Source organism: Physella acuta, unplaced genomic scaffold (genome assembly GCF_028476545.2).
Source record: "Physella acuta isolate Inbredline_101_S28 unplaced genomic scaffold, ASM2847654v3 ptg001835l, whole genome shotgun sequence".
In the NCBI taxonomy this organism is placed as follows: Eukaryota; Metazoa; Mollusca; class Gastropoda; family Physidae; genus Physella; species Physella acuta.
Genome location: NW_026733344.1, coordinates 28,715 through 49,093, shown reverse-complemented (window position 1 = coordinate 49,093; position 20,379 = coordinate 28,715). Strand labels below are relative to the sequence as shown.

The window sequence follows — 20,379 nt, the reverse complement described above, 5'->3', positions numbered from 1 at the left end:
TAAATATAAGCCTTTTTAAAAAAAAAAGAAAAACGTAAATAGTAACAAAATGTATGCGTGCACTAAAAAGATGTATGGGACGGAGTGGTCTAGTGGTAGAGAGCTGGACTGTAAGTCTCGAGTTCGAATCCGGGTTCAAGTCAGTAGAGTTTCTGAGTCCATCCAACTCTGATGGGTACCTAGGCTAGGCATAATGCTGACCACACTATCTCTTCATAGGCCGAGGTCACAGAAACAAGTGAACTCTACTTCACTTGCCCCATAGACCGTCAGGTTTGAAAGGGAAATTTTACTTTACTTACTAAAAGATGTAGATATGAACTAAAACATAATGACAAAAAATTATTAGCTTAAACATAATATTACATAACTGCTCGTGACCAGTGTTTCTTCCAGACTTTTTTCTCCGGGGGGGCACTTGAAATCTTCGGGGGGGCGGTAAACTTTCTTCGGGGGGGGCGGACACTGTTAAAAGTATATATTTTCTATATAAATTATATAAATTTCCTTTCGTTCGGGGGGGGCGGTAAAAAAATTTTCGGGGGGGCTTTGCCCCCCCGAAGAGATGCCTGAAAGAAACTCTGCTCGTGACTATATATACACCCTTCTACCATGCATAATATACAGCTACCCATGCTCTATTTATATTATATATAGTTGGTTTATATAAAATGTGGTGCATTAATTATTGTGTTTAAAGATAGTAATTTTATTTTATTCTTTTTTAGGACAGTTGTTATATTTTTTTATCAGTATTATTCAACAAATTTAATTTATATCAGTCTCATTTTGTTGCGACCGGGCACCCAAAAACATTTCAAAGTGCAATATTTAACTTTAATTGTGTTTTTCAAGGTTTCTAATTCTAATCTAGATGGGTTAGCTGGGCCTAGTTTGAAGTCTTGAGTAGCCTCAGGGGCGTAGCGAGGGGGGGGGGGGGGGGCGGGGGGGTGCGGACCGCACCGGGTGACACCATTTAGGGGGGTGACACCAAGGCAAAAAACAGCAAAATATATAGAGAAACACTCGAGGGGGGGGGTGCAAATCGAAAACTTGAGGGGGGGGGGGGTGCAAATCGAAAACTTGAGGGGGGGTGCAAATCGAAAATTTGAAAGTTTGTCCCTGGGAAGGGTCTCTATGCCTCTGGGGGGGGTGACACCATTAAGTGCCGCACCGGGTGACACCCGACCTCGCTACGCCACTGAGTAGCCTATATGTTAAATGGCCCACTCTCCTGTCACCTGTCTATATAAAAAGGTTGGTTATTGGGCGTTTGACTGCTATCCGAAGGTCTTGAGTTTAGATCCCAGACTCAAGTACTTAGGACGTATCTGAGTTGACTCAGATCTGATGGGTACCTGACTATGTTTAATAAAGGTCATAGAACCGATCGCATTATTATTATCATTTGTTATGGGTCTTCAATGGTCACGGAAACAGGAAAACTCTTCTTTGAAGTATGCCCTACTTACTGTAATATCCGAAATGGTATTTCCACGTGCTTTATTTTTCTGTAAAATGATTATTATTGTAGTTCAAATTGGATTTCTCCGACGAAGTTTAAACATAGAAATCTTTTTATTTTTTAATAAAGGGTCATCCATAAATGACCTCATGCTCCCCCCCTACCCTCCGTCACACATCGTCACGAAAATCAAGACCACCCCTAAATGACGTCATACCTCAGTCTAACACCCCCCCCCCCCCTCCCCCTCAAAATTGCTGTAGAATTTTTCTTATAACATCGATATTTTTCCAAAATCTTGTCAGAACTAGATGTATGTCAACATAGAGTATTTTGATCAATTCTACCACACTGTTAAAAGTATATATTTTCTATATAAATTATATAAATTTCATTTCGTTCGGGGGGGGGGGGGGGGGGGCGGTAAAAAAAATTCGCCCCCCCCCCCCCCCCCCCCGAAGAGATGCCTGAAGAAACTCTGGTTAGGGTTAGGGTTCGCTTATAGTTACAATTAATCTAATCGTGTGTTAGAGGCAGCCTATACATTAGTAATATTAGTATAGATTACATATTCTAATTTAAAGTATGGGTTGGTTTTGCTTTCAACGTTGTATAAGGGGGCGTCCATAAATGACGTCACACTCGTAGAGGGGAGTGGGCCGTAATTTTGTGATGAGGGGAGGGGGGGCAGATTGTGACGTCACCTTTTTGCATTATAAAAAAGCAATTTTAGAAAACGAGTTTTAGCCGTTATTTCGTATTTTAGAAAACTGTTTTAATAAATTGTAATAGGAATTGATCAAAATACTCTATGTTGACAGAGTTCTGACAAGAATTTGGGAAAATATCGATGTTTTAAGAAAAATTCAACAGCAATTATGAAAGGGGTTGTAGGTTGAGGATTGACGTCATTTTCGGGGGTGGAGGTCTGGCTTTTTGTGACGACGTGTGGTGGAAGGGGGGGGGGGGGGGGGGGGGGTAAAAATCGTCAAAAAAAGCGTGACGTTATTTATGGATGACCCCTAAGTCGTTTAATTTCTCTTAGTTTCAGAAAACGATTGAGATAATACAGATGCATAAAAATATGCAATTTGCAATTCTCTTGAATTACGTTTACTAATACTAATGTAAATCATAGTAAATGCAAGAAATGTTTACTTCACTGTGAGATGAATGCCCTTCCCCCCTCCCACTCAGTGGCGTGCAGACCTATGTAGATGCCCGGGGCAAAATCAAGCGGAAGATGCCCCTATATATATATATATATATATATATATATATATATATATATATATATATATATATATATATATATATATATATATATATATATATATATATATCATTTATTTTAAAAAATGTACTTATCTTAATTGAGATGAAAACGTTGACTACAGCCAGCTAAATCCAAATGGAATGAATGGTTGGAACTTGGGAGAAGGGGGGGGGGGGGGAGACAATTGCGGGACGGGTCGTGGTGGGGAGGGGGGGGGGGCTGTGATGCACTACAAAAGAGTCTCATCCGGTATTGTATTACCACCCGGGACCGCAGGGACAAAAACGCTGTCCGTGTCTGCAATTAGGGCGTCAGATACGCCTTTATTAATGGGATGTTTCTCTCTTGGCCTGTTTTGGAATTCCTATAGTGTAACTAATACAGGTGAGAGTGTGCATTGAACTAGAGATGTTTCAGATTTTTCTCTCTAAACCACTTGGTCAAAACGTCAACTCTTTAAAGAGATGGGTGATGCTAGCTAGATACTCTCAAACTATCTTAATCTTGAATATAACAGAAGTGTACCTTGGTTGGCTAAGGGGTCATCCATTTACGACGTCCACACATTTTTGGGATTTTGGACCCACCCCCCCCCCCTCCTCTTCCCTGTCCACAAACGTCCACTTTTGACGGACCCCCCCCCCCCCCCCCCCCCATCCCGTGGACGTCCACACTGACTATAAGTTTTTGCATAATCTTCTTCCACTATTACTATTAAAGCTACTGCATTTAGTGTGTATATACTCTGAGTGTATATAGTGTTACAAATACTGGTACAAATGTGTTTTATTGTCCTTCGTGTCCCACACCTGAACAGGGACAGCTTGCTAACCCCCCCCCCCCCTCCACCCCTCTCCCGTCTCACAACTGAACTGGGATGACACCGCCTACCTAGAGAAGTGGTCGCCTGGGGAAACTTGTAATTGGATATCTTATTGTATTCCAGGTTAAGCCAGGGAATAGACCCAAGCTGGGTGGTTAAAGGGCCAGAGAGATAGGATAGTTGAATTTTAGCTTCGCTAGGAAATATTTTTCTTTCACACTACCAAAAATAATGTTAGATTTAATGTGTGGACGTCCACATTGGGCCAACCCCCCCTCCCCCTGTCCACACGCGTCCACAAAAGTCAATTTTTTTTCGGACCCCCCCCCCCCCCCCCCCCCCGTGTGGACGTCATAAATGGATGACCCCTAAAGCTGCCAGCTTAAAAAAACATTTCTACATCAGACTGTTTAAAAATCCACTATGTTATGTCAGACCCTCCCTAGGCTTGGACGCGTTTTCACAAATTTAATACCCAAGTACGTCTGTCTAGTTCAGGTGGGGGATAATCCACTAACGGCTTCCATAGCCTAAAAACCCACACCGCATCCCCACATTTCATTACATCATTATGGGCTCAATAACTCAATAGATAGCTCTACTATTAACTGAAATAAAACTGGCTCTGCATGTGCTCCCAATTACTTTAAAGAAAGCTCTACTCAGAGTTAAAAACTTTAACTTTAACACTACTTAAAGCATGCTCCTCCTATTTGTAAAAATCAATATGGGCGCAATTATTCTGAATGATATCATTACAATGTATCGAAAACAATATGTTGATTCGTATTCTTAAGATTGTCGCTACAGTGTATCAAAAACATTATATGGGCATTCTTATTCTTAAGTATGCTTATATAATGCATGAAAAAAAATATATACTAATGGCTGCCAGTGGCTTAGCTACCGTAAAGCTAGAGTAAGCAAGGCATAGGGGCCCAAGGCAAATAGGGGCCATTTTCCTTCTTTTAAAAAGTTAAAACTTTTACATTGGAATTTTGATATTTATTTTATATAAATAATTTTTAAAAAATTAATGAAATCAAGTTTTTTTTCTACTGTAGAAATAATTTAATTTAAAAAAGGTCCCAAGTCCTTTCTTAGTGTACAGGCAGTGGCATTCAGTGTGGGGGAGGGCGGGCGACTAACATTAACATTGTTAATTTTTGCATAGGGGACCGAAAATCCTAGCTACGCCACTGAATGCTGCCCATACAATTTAACAAAAAAAAGTTATTACACTGCAAATGGCCATATATTTCACCAAAGATGCCCCAAAAATGTATAATAATAATATGGGCATAATTACCCTTTGGATGCCCTTAAAATGGATAATAATGAAGAAGTACATTAAAAAATAGCTTTAGAGATGCCCCCAATGTTAACAACGATGATTGGTGTAATTACTGTTGCATGTCCTTCGAGTGTAATACATGAATATAAGCTTAATTACTTTCAAGATGCCCCTACAATATATAAAATGAAGATGGGCATACTTACTGTATGGATGCCTTTAAAATGTATTATAAAATGAAGTGGGCATATTAGTAAATGCTCATAAAATATATTATAATGAATATACGAATAATTACTTTAAAGATGCCCCTATAGTGTATAAAAATAAATATGATTTAATTACTCGACGGATGTCCTTGAAAATGAGTATAACGAATACGCGCATATTACTTTAAAGATGCCCTTACAGTGCATGGGAATAACTTGGTCACAAGTACTCTAAACGATGCCCCTACACTATACTAAATAAATATGACACACATTTATTAATGGAATATCATTGACTTCCGTAGGACTACCCTTCACTGATGCCCGCTGTTTCTATATAAGTTTTGCCATACGGACAGTGTAATGTTAAAACGGCTGACAGACGATTGAGTGTTACAATTTTTTTGAGTGAGATCGCAAAACATATGGAAAGTTACGATGACACCATGACACGACATATCACAACAATTTTTAAATTACTAAAAAAAAAATAAAAAAAATAAAAATTAATTAATTAATTAACATTTTTTTTTTACCTCCGCTGGATGCCCCCCAGTGGTGGATGCCCGGGGCCTGGGCCCCGTCCGCCCCCCCCCCTCTGCACGCCACTGCTCCCACTACAAGAAAATTACAGGTACACAAACTGGCTACTTAAATTTATACTGTAACATGACATTGATTGAACTACACTAAAAAAACAAGAAGCGATAGTTTATTTGTTTAAATTTTTTTATTCACATTAAAAGAATACTTTTGATGCTACAATCAAGTAATAGATCATATAGGTTACAAGTGGACAAGTAAGTAGATAGTAATAAATCAATTAGCAGATTTCAGTATGCTCTATAACTAGACAAAATGGAATCAATACATAAAACCTTCAGAATAAAGAAAAATTTGATGGCTACAGACAATCTCTAATCCAGATCTTAATCAATCAAGTTTTTAATTTTATATGACTGTGTGTAACTAGACGTATCTTTTTATAATGCGCTTGTGGCGTAACATATTTGTACTAATCTGTTATCAATGAATTGAAAAAGTTTGGTTGAATAAGAAAAAATGGCACAACAGTTGATAATACTATTTATTTATTTAATAGGCGTATGAATTACGCACACACAAAAATAATATAATGTAAAAAATTCGTATACAGTTTTTTTTTTAATACAGTTGTAACATAAAACAAAAAACATTAGTTTATATATGAATGAAGTGATATTTTAAAACACATTTTTAAAAGTTATTTTTTGGCAGTATTTACACAATGTTTGATTTTTCTTAACAATACAGCAGTAGTTATTTTGCCAGTATGATGTTCTTCGTGAATTTTTATTATTTTTTCATTAAGCCTATTATATTTTAAATTTCCAATAGGTGGTAATGAGCCCGCTTCAGCTTTGGATATGGATATTTTAGTTAAAACTTGCTGTTCTTTGATAATACTTATAAAAGTAAATAAGTTTGGATGTCTTGGTAGAAGACGCTTTAGACTTGCGTGCCAACTTTCCATCGCATTATTGGTTCTTTTAAATTTGTCGCATCTATATTTATTCCATAGTTTTAATGAAAATATTCCATTGATCCATGTGGATTGGAAATAATCAATAAATGGCCTTAATTTATTTTTGTCATCATCGGTAAGAGAGTCTGTAATATTGCAAAATTGTTCTATAACTTCGGCGCTTTGTTGTCCCTTTTAAGTTCCTTTCTCTGACCCCCTTCCTCCCCGCTCTTAGCCTTACAAGTAGCGAACTTCCTAGCTGTACATTCACCACTTCTCACATTTTATCAGACACTAGTCAGCGGATATTAATTTAATATAAGGTGTGTTAGATTGTAATCACTGAGGAGGAGCCACATTGGTTGTTAACAGTCTTTATTTACAGCCATTATGGAAAGAGAGAAAGACGGAAGTGGCGAGAGACTTATATACATAACATGTAAGGGACATCACTCAAGATAACAATATAATATAATACTAATACAGAAGAGTGAGTTCCCTTGACCTCACAATTATCTCAATCTATTACATCCCTTTACCCTTAGAACACAATAACACATCTCTCAATAGAACAATTGATAGTATCCTAAAATCACCAATTATATTGTAACATGAACACTATGGTAGATTACATCCTTACAAACAATGCACAATATGTTACAACACAATTAAAATACAAACAATGATGTCAAAGTCCTTTTGACCTTTAAAATCATAGGTCTAACTTATTTGGGACTTTGATTGTCCTGTTTGACCTTCTCAGTGGTTTTTGATTTGGTGACTCAAGATTCTGACCATCTGGATTCTCTATCTCAGGAGGTCTAGGATTTAAATCATTAACTCCAGAATTTACATTTTCTGACTCCAGACAACTTGGTTCACTCATATCAACAGAACTTGGTTGTGGAACAAACTGAGTTGGTGTGAACTGATCAGATTTGGTGGGATTGACAGATTCACACTTATTATCTGCACAAGTTATTTTAACTGGTCTGCATGTCTACGGACAATAAGTCCATCATTTGTTTTTACTTTATAAGACACAGGTCCTGTACATTGAACAATTTGACCTGGTATCCATTTTTCCTTTCTCCCATAATTTCTTAGATACACATTATCATTAACTGCAAATTCTCTTTCAATGGATGATTTGTCATGATTTACTTTTTGTGTATGTTGATGTTGGGAAAACAGACCTTTGAACAGTTGGATGTAGTAGGTCAAGATGAGTTTTAATTTTCCTACCACATAGCAATTCGCATGGTGCAACATCTGTTGTTATATGAGGAGTTGTGCGGTATTTGGCTAATAACCTGTTTACTCTTTCATTGTCACCTTTAGCTTCTTCTGTTTGGTATTTACTTTTGATGTTACCCTTTTAGTTTCTTTTAGTTCCTGTAAGTGCTAATGATGTTAGCAAAGTTGTTTGATGATCACATTCCTTCTTACTTAAAGCATTTGAAATTGCCATATCACCATAATCATTTATTAAGTTACAAATACTTTGTTTAGGCAACTCTGACTGATAATGGACTGCATCTTCTCCATCTTTTATATTATCTTCACAAAGGTTTTTATTTCTTATTTTATATGGCCTTAAGTCATCATTCACAGACTCTTCAGGCCAACCATTCTTACAGTACTCATATACTTTTATTAAGCACTCATCTTTTTGTGTTTCTCTTTTAATATCATTCACATTTATATTGGAGTTATCCATGATAGTGAAGAGAACAAATACATCTTCTGGTACATAGCTCAGGCTTTGGTTTTTTAAAGGTAATCTACTAAGACTATCTGCACTATTCTCAGATCCAGGTTTGTATTTCAATTCATAATTGTATGCAGTTAGTGTGATAGCCCATCTTTGAATTCTTGGTGAGGCATGCTCAGGTAGGGTTTTGTTTTCTCCAAATAAACCTAGCAATGGTTTATGATCTGTAAAGATGGTGAACTTCCTACCAAACAGAAACTTATGAAATTTCTTAACACCAAAAATGATGCCTAAGCCTTCCCTATCTAACTGAGAATAATTTTTCTCAGCCTGGTTCAAAGATCTACTGGCAAAAGCAATGGGTCTGTCACCCTTCTCATCCATGTGGGACAAGACTGCTCCTACACCATCTGGTGAAGCATCACATGTTAATATAAGTCTTTTCCCTGGGTCATAGTGAGTTAGTAAGGTGTCAGAAGACAGAGCCTCTTTTGCTGTATTAAAAGCAGCTTCTTGTTGTTTACCCCAGTGCCAAGTTGCATTTTTCTGTAGCAGCTTGTACAGTGGTGATAGTTTACCAGACAGATTCCATATGAACTTTGCATAGTAATTTATCAAGCCCAAAAAAGCTCTTAGTTGTTGGGTATTTTCAGGTTTGGGTGCTTCTTTAATGGCTTTTGTTTTCTCAGGTTGAGGTCTGATGCCTTGTTTGCTTAATATATAACCAAGAAAACTAATTTCTGTCAGCATGAATTGACATTTATCTTTGTTTATCTTTAATCCTTTTTCACCAACAATTTTCAATACTTTATCAAGTGTTTTAAGATGTTCAGTGTCATTCTTACCAGTTATGTACACATTGTCAAAGTACACACAAACATTTGGAATGTCCTTAAAAATACTGTCCATGACAGCTTGGAAAATTCCAGGGCTGGATGATATGCCAAAACATAGTCTTTCATATTGGTAGAGTCCTTTATGTGTGTTTATTGTCGTATAGACTTTTGAATCTGGATGCAGTTCTAGTTGAGTGTAAGCATGACTAAAGTCTAATTCAGTGAATTTGTCTCCTCCTGCCAAATTCAACGAAATTTCCTCAATGTTAGGTATAGGGTACCTATTTAGCTCTATTTGCTTATTCAGTGTAGTTTTATAATCTCCACAAATTCTTATAGAACCATCCTTCTTTAACACTGGCACAATGGGCGTTGCCCAATCGGAATAGTCTACCTTCTTTATGATGCCATTAGATTCCAATCTACTTAGCTCATTTTCAATTTTATTCCTCATTGCATAAGGTGGAACTCTAGCTTTGCAGTATCTTGGATTTGTGTCTTTAATGCTTATCTTCACTGTTCTATCATTTAGTAAACCTGAATTGCCAAAAACACTTTTATTTTCAGATATTACTTTATTTATTGAAGTAAGACTAGATTCTCTTGCAATGTTCAATGAACATATACTCTCCCAATTTAACTTAAGATCACTTAACCAGTTCCTACCTAGTAATGGTGGTCCATTTCCTTCAACCACAAGAATAGGAAGTTTAACACTTTGACCATTATAACTTACATGAACCATACACTCTCCTATCACCGGAACATTGTCACCAGTGTATGTTGTTAGACACTTGTGACATGGTTGTAGAGGCACTGATCCTCCTGTGATAGCGTCAAAATCTTTCTTTGTTATGACTGTTAGAGATGCGCCAGTGTCAAGTTGGAAGCTGATGCTCTTACCGTTGATATTAACTAGTACATTGATGGGAGCATGACTTATTGATTTCACAGAGAACAGGTTGAAATCCGGTTGCGAATCAGTTTGAGCATTTTCACTGGTAGAGTGGTTCATTGGTTGGGTTAGGTAGTCTTGGTGAGAGTTAACATAGTGCTGCCTTTGGTTGCGGTAGTGTCTTGACTGGCTAGATTTAGCAACAGACGAAGACTTTGCAAAGCAGGCCTTAGCAATGTGACCTTGCTTACTGCACTTATAACAAGTTGCAGACTTGAACTTGCATCGATGAGATGCATGGGGATCTTTGCATCGATGACATTTTTGATAATTATTACTAGATTTAGATCTAGGCTTTAAACGTGCAGGCTGTTTAGCATAAGTTGGAATGCTCTGATGGGGTTGGTGTTTGTTGACTAACCTGCTGTTTACTGCATGGATCTCTGAAGGTGCTAGAGATCTCGCCGCATCGGATGACTGCTGGAATGAAGTTGCTAGTTGTATTGCTTTTTCTAATGTTAGATCTGACTCGAGCAGCAACTTTCTTTGAATATCAGGGCTGTTTAGACCTGTCACAAACTTTTCACATAGTCTGTCAGACAGCGTATCGCCGAATTCACAAAATTTACTTAGATGACGTAAAGCAGCAACATATTCTGATATTGACTCGTTTGGTTGACGAGTCCTACTGTCAAATCTAGCTCGACATAGAAACTTTGATGGGGTAGGCGCATGGTGGTCTGTTAGCAATTTGCTCAGCTCGTTAAAGCTCTTGGTAGTTAGACTAGCTGGTGCGCAAAAGTCTTTTAGTAGCCTAAATTGTTGAGGCCCTATGACTGTTAACAAAACAGCTCTCTTTTTGGCTTCTATCGTCACGTCGTTTGCTTCAAGGTAAAAGCTTAACCTATCTAGGTAATCCTGAATGATTTCATCATTCGAATCAAATTCTTTTATTTGGCCATACAGCGCCATTATTCTAGAAATACTTAGCTAATAAGCTCTAGCAAACCTCTTTTTTGCGTAAGTAGGTGCTCTTTCTAGTGGATTATTTATCCTTCGTCGCCAATGTGTTAGATTGTAATCACTGACGAGGAGCCACATTGGTTGTTAACAGTCTTTATTTACAGCCATTATGGAAAGAGAGAAAGACGGAAGTGGCGAGAGACTTATATACATAACATGTAAGGGACATCACTCAAGATAACAATATAATATAATACTAATACAGAAGAGTGAGTTCCCTTGACCTCACAATTATCTCAATCTATTACATAAGGTAAGAATATTTTTTATATTATTAGTACATTAATCAATTGGAGATTTATAATCAATTAATCACTTAATAAATGACGTATCTGGTCTTTTGTGAGTCATTAAAAAAGTATGAAGTCATTTATAGATGTCCCTTAAATCAGATGGTTTTCCTCCACGTGAGCTGGGCACATACAGCTGTACACGTGAACACCGTGTGTCTTTTATGCATTGCTAAATTTACTACACCCTTCATTCCAGAAGACATGCTCTTACACTCAATAAGCTCAAGAAGGACTAACTCCAGTTGTTCATGTTTAACTAGCAAGCTATTTACTAGTTGATGTGAAACATTGTCACCTGTTTTGGTGTCACAATTTTACGTGTTAATGATATCAACATTATCTTTTCCAGTTTGTGCCCAAGACACTTGGGGCAGATAAAGTAGAGTTCATCTGTTTCAATGACCGCGGCACACATTAAAAGGGGAAAATGTGGTTAGCACTATGCCCACCAACCACCTTTGGTTACCTAATGCGAGTTAGTTACCATCAGAGCTGGGTGACTCAGGGACATTCTAATTCTACTGATTTGAACTAAACACTGTAGGTTAGCAATCTAGCTCTCTATTGCTAAGCCACGCCGTCCCTGTGTTAATGATATAATGGGGCATTTACGTTATACTTTTCCAATTCAATATAAAAAATGTATGTATGATTGATAAGCGTTTGTCTATACCGTATCATTTAATTTTTTTTCCCACTCAATAGATGCATCAAAATAAGCAATTCTTTTATAACTTAGTAGAGGGAATATTTACTTTTAATTGTAACCCACCCAGTGATGAGTGACCACTGCACTCTATTTTTGTCAAATCAGAAAATTACTACAACTACAACAGAGTTACAGGTACATTAACTGTCCTCATATTTTTACTCTAACTGTAATGTAACACCACACACTAAAGCAAGGTGATAATTTATTTGTTTAATGCATTTTGTTGACATAAAAAAAAATAATAATCAAGATGTTCTTAATATTAGATTATATAGATTACAAGTAGACGAGTAAGCAGGTAGAAATGGTTAATGAAACACTGTCACTTGATTTTATTGCCCCCAATTACACATCAACCAATACATAAATTTACAAATTACATCCTCCATAATAAAAAGTTTTTTCAACAATACACATTAGGGACAAAAAATTCTTAGAATAGGCTTTAAAAGAAAATAGAGCTAATACTTCTATATGAAATTTAATCCACCTTACCTGAAACAGTACTTAAGTTATCAGTATTTTAGAAACCATAAATTAGCAAGTTGAGTAAAGTACCACTCCACATAACCAGGGACTGCTAATAAATAAGGTGATACAAAGCTACTAACTGGAAATCATACTCAAATTGAAATTTCTGATAAGGAACTCAAGTTATCGTATTTACATACTCATGATTGCAAAACAAATACTTTCCTACTTAAGCAGGAGTAAAAGGTCAAAATTTTAAAAATAGTGATTACGATTTTTTTTGCACAATACAATACTTCCTATATAGCCTACTCTGTATATGAGAAAGTAAAAAAAAAAAAAATACGCTAAATTCTTTTCAAAATTGTAAGTTGAAGTAATAAGCTACTTTAGCTATAGTGATTTAATGTTCATGAAAAAAAGTACTGCATAATTTAAAGCCAAAAAATCTTGCATGTAACTTTTTCCTTATTAATTATACACATATGATTATAACATATAATAAGTTATACATATATTTGCATGCTTAAATTAATTAGCTTACGTTAGTGAAAAAAGTGCTACATAATTTACTAAACTATTTTAAAGCCAAAAAATCTTGCAAGTACTGTTTTCCTTAATATAATTATACACACCTAATATATAATAAATTATACAAAAATTTACATTCTTAATTGCTATGTTTAAAAAGCACAACTGCTGTGGACATAAATGTCCCTAATATGCATGTCATTCAGGAAGCTTAAAACAACATAAAAACCAAACATATGTCCTAGAAGAAAATAAGTGCAAATATTCTGAATAACTTAATATTTAGAAAAGTTAATAACCTTCTAAACTTTCTAATATAATATTAAAGAGCCCAAACATAATCTCATCGCTCCTGTTGCAGTATGGTACACCAACTACAACTATCCAGTCTTGAGCTATCCTCTCTATTGTCTCTTGTTACCCATTCTGATTTTAATTATTTATTACTTATATTAGTACCAATATTTGGAGATATACAAATGTAATAGTCATATTTAAGGTTTTAAAACTAGTAATACACCAGTTATTCTTTCCAAGCTGATTGTTCATCTCTTACAGATGCCTTAAACTTTAGGCCTGGAGTTTCTGTGAAACAAAAAAAGTTACCATTAAAATATACAATACATAATAAACTGAGGGATGTTAAAGAGAGACCCCCCCATCCCCCCCCCTAAATACACACAACAGATGCCTTTATGATGATTATTCACAGCTGGAATATCTGTGAGAGTAGAAATTCTACTAGTTTTTTGCTATTGTCCTGGTTGGTAGGAGAATTGCAATCTGTGATGACAGTTTACACTAGAGGCACCTAATGATTATTCTAATTTTAGTACATAAATCACAAAAGTTTTCCTTTTTATTTGATATATTTAAATATGGGACTTTGGCAATCATATTTTTTTTCAATAGAAAAATAAAACAAGATAAAATTGCAACAGTTCAGCTGTACTTCAATTAATAGTTTTTAATCGGTGGTTTAATTCATGTACTCAGTGTTCAATATTTCTACTTTTATTATACAATTTGTTTACCTACCAAATTCTGATAAGACTATACAAAAAAAATGATACAATATTTACCATTGTACTTATTTTATTTCATAGTACTTGGTTTTACTTTCAACTGTAATGTTAAACCTACAAAACATAAAACCCCACAAAACAATAACAAGACCAATAGCATTTTACTACACTCAAAGGTGGTGATATTATCTATATTTAGTTTGCACTTTAAAATGAATAGTTTTAACTATTTTTTTGGGATCAGATTCAATGTATTTATCACAATCAAAGCAGTCTCCTGCCATTAATGTACTAATTAATATTTTAATTATATAGGCCTAGCTATTTTAATTAAAAGAAGTTTATGTTACTCAAAAACAACAATGACTGTCCTTTTATTTGCAACTGGATGTATCACAGAGATACTCCATTTAAATACTAATCTGTGTTAATGTGCATGTCGGCTGTTTCCTTGTTCTGTTTTTTTTTAATTATTAAAATTTAATTAGAAAATCTGCAAAATAATTTGAAGAAAATTAAATTGCAGCTCAAATGGAAAAATCTGATTTCCTCAAAAAAATCAGAAAAGTCACATGCCTGAAAATTCCCAGTTAAATGAAACTGACCAACTAAGGACCTAAGCATTTTCTAAACAAAACTGTTAAAGTTACATACATGGTAGTGCTCTAGCCACTTGAATACAGAAGGTTGTAAATCAGTTGATTGCAGTGTTCTAGTCTATAAAAATTGTTGGTATCTTTGTTCCTGTGTCTGTCTTATTCCTGTCTCCATGTTGAGAGAACCTGAAGAAATTTTATTAAAATAAAGATTGTCTACAAAGGTCTACCCTTTTCATGGGGCAAGTGCAGTAGAGATCACCTGTTTCTGTGACCTCAGCATATGAAGGGATAGTGTGGTCAGCACTATGCCCAGCCGCCTTTACTTTTCCTAACGTGAGTTAGGTACCTATCAGAGCTGGGTGGACTCATAGAAGTTCTGCTGACTTGAACCCAGATTCAAACTTGAGACTTTGGGTTATACAGTCTTGCTCTCTGCAGCTAAGCCACACCATCACCTTACATAATTTACTTTTAATTAAATGTTTGCACCCCACTTCTCATTGGGAAGTACATTGCAGTACAGTTGGTGCTTGTTTAGTGTATTCTTGATAAGTTTAAAATAGTTCATATTGACTATGCAAAACTGAGTGTAAGCTTAAATTCACAATGATAAATAAACAAACGATATATAAAATACGAGCCGGCCCGCGGCATAACATACGCCGCTATTTAGTTGTTTCTAATTTTCAATAATTCATAATTTGTGAATTCGACAGTACCAACGCTGACACTGAAAATATTTCTTTAAAACACTATAAGTAGCTCGTTAAGGACCATAACCCCCCCCCCCCCCTTACGTTTAAAATCGTTGGCTCTGCTTGTAAACATTTAGAGTGAACACAGCTCACTAAAACCATGTAGGGGTGGGGAGGTAGGGAGAGCGTTTGCAGCTTGCTTTCTAACGGCTCGAAGAAGAGAATTATATATATAGATAACTATATACAAATAATACAGTGTATGTGAGTAGCAGAACATTGGATAACTAACCTGATAGTCTCAAGTTCTAATAATGGGCTCTAGTAACTGGTTGGGAAAATAAAAGTGGCTGAGCATTGTATTGAACTTGGCTACACTATCCCTTCCTATGCCAAAGTCAGAGAAACTCATAATCTCTCCATCTGTCCCATGGGCTTGAAAGGAAGCCTAACATGTACAAATAAAAAAAATTAACAAAATACAATCGCAACAGTTCAGCTGTACATTATAGTTTTTAATTTATCATTCAGCGTTACATTTTTTACTGTTAAAATGCAATTAGTTTACCTACCAAATTCTGTAAAATAAATTTCAACTTTAATTAAATCAGATTAAAAATGTGTTCATATTTACAATCATACCTGGTTTGTTTCAACCTATCACAGCACTTGGTTTTATTCTGTACTGTAAACATAAACCCAAAAGCACAAAACACCTGCAAAACAATGACAAGATCAGTTTACTTTATTATACTATAGTATAAATGGTACTTAAAAGTGATACTAATATCTTATTTAGTTTACACTCTTAAATGGAATACTTAAAATTTAGAATGTAGCATAGTCCCCCACCCCACAGAAGTCACATAAAGGGATCTGAACAATTAACTGTTAAAGGACCTACAGTAAGCATATTCTAAACAAAACTGTTAAAGTAACATACATGGTAGTACTCTAGCCACTTGAATACAGAGGGTTGTAAATCAGTTGATTGCAGTGTTCAAGTATTGTTGGTTTCTTTGTCCCTGTGTCTGCCTTATTCCTGTCTCCATGTTGAGAGAACCTGAAGATTAAAGTTTTGAAAGTAGTAAAAATTTTAATAAAGTGCTTACGTCTAAGGCCCAATGGCATTGCTAGATCGGGTGTCACCCAAGTAATGATGTTTATCTTTAGTCTGTTAATAATACATTTGGAACTTGGATGTAGCAATGTTTTCTCTATCTATAGTTAGCACGTTTACGTCATGATATCACCCTAACCCTCTTGTAATACTTGTCGATTTATACTTAAAAGACTATTTAACTTTAATTAATCATTAATGGCACTGGCAAAACAACATTTTTCTTCTGTATATTTTGCAATTTTTTGCCTTGGTGTCACCCCCTTAAATGGTGTCATCTGGTGCAGCCTGCACCCCCACCATTGCTATGCTAGCTAAGAAGGCAAGGGTTATCAATAAAATGTTATAAAATAAATAATATTAAATAAGCCAAATCTAGACTAGATTCTAGATCTACCTAAATACTAACCGACTAAACGTTTTTGTATTGTTCTGTGTTTTGACAGTTGTGTTTATAAAATTAATAGAATTATTAGGCTATTTTTACTAGGCCCTATTATATTTATAATTTATAATATTATAAATTTAATAATATTACTACTAATACTAGATAGATCTAGTATTACCTAGGCCTAAATTAAAATTAGTAATTAGATCTAGTAATTAAAATTAAAACTAATTATTTATTAATTAGGGCATTAGATTAGGACTGATTACTAATCAGTGATTAGGTGATTACTAGTGATTAGGTTAGGTTATTAGGCCTTAGGCCTTAGGGCCTTAGGGCCTAAGCCTAATATTGCCTAATAATAATAAAATACGCTAAATTCAACTGGAGGTGAACGTGAAGCGGGGACTAAAATACGCAAAAATGGAGTTTTGGTAATCTATCGTTTTGGGTACGTAAAATCGCCCGCGGCTATTTATGTACGAAAACGTTACCTCATTGTCAAGGCTTTAACAGAAGTATATTGTCATACTTTTGTGTCAAATATTATAGATAAATGAATAATAAACCTAAATCAATGGCTAAATATATCGATATAGACCAGAAATTAACTTTAAACAGCAGTGTCTGAGAGCAAGATTTGCTATATAAACAGCAGCCATTTGTAAAATAGAGTGGCTTCCCCCTGAATCTGGCGCTAAAAGCTTATAAAAATAAAACTTAGACAAGATGGCTGCTATAGTAAATGAGCATGGTTGCATCTGTTGGAAACATCGCTAGTCTTCATTTATTACGGAAAAGTTTTAATTCAATTGTTTAAAAACATGTACATAAATGAATCAAGGAAACATTTTTTAATTTTTTAATACATAAATCCTCCTCAACATGTGAAATAACTATTAAAATTTAAGGAGTCACCTGTTTTTCACATTACAAATCGCGGGCGATTTTACGTACCAAAAACGATAGATTACCGGAGTTTTTCCCCTTCTAGATCTAATTATTGTGTAATTTACTAATCAGTGCCAAGATCTATTTTATTTTCTACAAAAAAAACTTGATATTGATATTTCCCACCAAATCGATTTATTATGTTTTCTGTTGGATCCAATTCCGGTATCGCAAATTATTTAAGTAAAATAAACAACGATCCTAGCCGTTCGACTACTTAAAAATATTTCAGCGGGATTTTCGCCAGTACGGCCAAGTTTAAAATATCTGTACTTTCGTTTCGCCACTACGGGCTAATCCCGTTTTGTACAGTAGGCTATAAAAAGACTAGGCATATCTAGACTCTATGTTAGGATTTCACAATCACGTGACAATCACTTTTAGATTTAGCTTTAGGCCTAGTCACTCAGACCTGAAGTCAACAACTATTATTAAATCAATTTAAAATACGGCCTGAACTTAAGTTGAATTCAACACATTTTCGATTGCTTTTTTTTGCCTTTGGCTACGATTCATTAGTTTAAAATTTGCAGTAGATCAACACATACTGAATATTTATTTTTAAATTTTATACTCTGCTCATAGATGTAGTACACTTTGTTTGTAGGCTAGATTCTACTTCATCCTCATAGTCATAAGCTGGTTGGGCCAAGAATCTCTCTAAAATATTACATAATTAATAATAGAACGCATATTAATTTGCCCTACCTATAGTGAAATAAAAGGGGTTAGACCTTACACGCTAAGTGGTTAGTTTTAGATTCTTTGTTATGTAATAATTTTGGGCCTATTTGTTGACTTTTCAATGAAAACGACCAATGTAATTTTTTTTTGGCATAACTTTTTCCGGGAACAATTTTATGTATGGTGACCTATGCGGCAAAATGGCGGCGCCCTTACGAAGCCGAAGCTAAATCTTTCACAGCTAAATTCTGTTATCATCCTTCTCATTACTGACATTTAAATATCTGTATGTAGAGTCTAAAACTTATTTTTCAAACTAGATCTAGACCTATCTAATTAGCTGTTAACTCTATGACTATAAACTAAAATATTAGGCCTACTAGAATTTAATCTAGACTAGATCTAGATCTAGAATTTCTAGATCTAATTGACACTAATTGTGAGCTGAGAATGTCATTTGTTGTAGATCTAGAATCTAGACTACTCTCTAGCTAGACTATTGTTACGCAGTAGACTAGATCTAGAATCAAGAAATCTAGTGTCGAGTCTTCTTCTATTCATTCTAGATCTAGTGACTTCTTCTAGCATTCCTGATAATCAATTTATCCTATCATAATGCTATTACTATTTCACTTGCTTGTTTTGCAGCAAAATGGCTCTGTGTCGAACAGGATATGTCTGCCACAATGTCCTTAATAATCTGTCATTAGTATCAGTTTCATCATTTGGTGAGTATTTTTTACAATTGTTAGACAAATATTTGAATTGACAAATAAACTTAAAAATTACTTTGGCTTTTATAAACATTATAGTTTTATACTGAAGCTAAATGTAGCAAGCCTGTTAAAATTAGAACTAGGGCCCACGGCTCCAAATGTAAACATCATATATCATTAGCTTCTCTTAAAATAAATGCTCATTTTGTATCTTCTATCTATTTGTTAAGTTAACAGATGATGTCTTAAAAACAATCATCAGTCAAAATGTGGGTGGGTGATTTTAATTTGTTGAGAAATCTTTAAATAAACATCTTGACATGTGTTATGGCAAATATGTTTGTTTGCTTCAGGATTTAGTAGATGTCATTACTCCAACCAGCAGAGCAGTTCAACCTACATTATCTCTGAGCCAAAGTTTGGTCATAATCCTGCCTTGTTGAAAATCCCCTTGCAGGAAAGCAATGTCTATACTACAAATACTTTTGTTTTAAAAAATAAGAAGGTTCAGCCTCTAAAGCAAGCTCTACAGCTTTTACCCTCTGAGGGTGTAGCCCAAAAAGCAGTAGCAGTGGATCATGACAAGGAGTACAGATGTCCGTCTAGACTGTTGGGACATTTGACCCAACTAGTGATCCTTGACAAAATCTCTGCTGTCAAATCTTTCTATGATTGCCCGGTGGCAAATAACATTATAGATGCTGTTGAAGCTCCAACTATTAAAAAATCTGAAATGATTGAAGAACCAGGTAGAAGCTCTCCAGCTAAAGAAGCAAAAATTATAAGTATCATGAGGATTCGCCATAAAAAGATGAAGAAGCACAAATTGAAAAAACTAAGGCATAGGATGTACTTCGTGTGGTCAAGACAGAGACGAGCCAAGAACGCTAAAAAGATGAAGGCATACCGCAAGGAACTTGAACGAATCAAGATGTCTGGTGAAACCTTTGATGCAATGGATTTTGTACAAAAGCAGTTGACAAAAGCTAGAAAAGGTGGATACTCTATCAATGTGTTTGAATCTACACAATAAAATTACTTATTGCCAGTCATTTGTTGTATGCTTGATTGTGATAATAGGGTAAGATTATTGTGCTGAATATGATTAATTTAAATGCCTATATGTGCTTGCAGCAGCTACAATTATTAAAGAGG

General features: G+C 35.2%; 2 protein-coding genes across 3 annotated transcripts in view; one reads left to right on the top strand and one right to left on the bottom strand.

Annotated features, from left to right (window-relative positions):
• The window catches only part of LOC131930748 (type-1 angiotensin II receptor-associated protein-like), a 27,709-nt gene extending 9,082 nt beyond the window's left edge, over window positions 1-18,627 (bottom strand). The window contains exon 1 of the mRNA XM_059287352.1: window positions 18,533-18,627. The gene's annotated coding sequence lies outside the window, so the exon portion shown is untranslated. The remainder of the gene's footprint in view (window positions 1-18,532) is intronic.
• Window positions 18,209-20,379, top strand: LOC131930747 (uncharacterized). Of its 2 annotated transcripts, none has more exons than XM_059287349.1 (3): window positions 18,209-18,573; window positions 19,157-19,236; window positions 19,578-20,379. In XM_059287349.1, the coding sequence occupies exons 2-3, from the start codon at window positions 19,161-19,163 to the stop codon at window positions 20,255-20,257; spliced, it is 756 nt and encodes a 251-aa protein (XP_059143332.1). In that variant the 5' UTR covers window positions 18,209-18,573; window positions 19,157-19,160; the 3' UTR covers window positions 20,258-20,379. The 2 variants fall into 2 exon arrangements, with proteins under 2 accessions (XP_059143332.1, XP_059143330.1); XM_059287347.1 differs by lacking the exon at window positions 18,209-18,573 and adding an exon at window positions 18,602-18,794 and having other exon boundaries at window positions 19,578-20,376.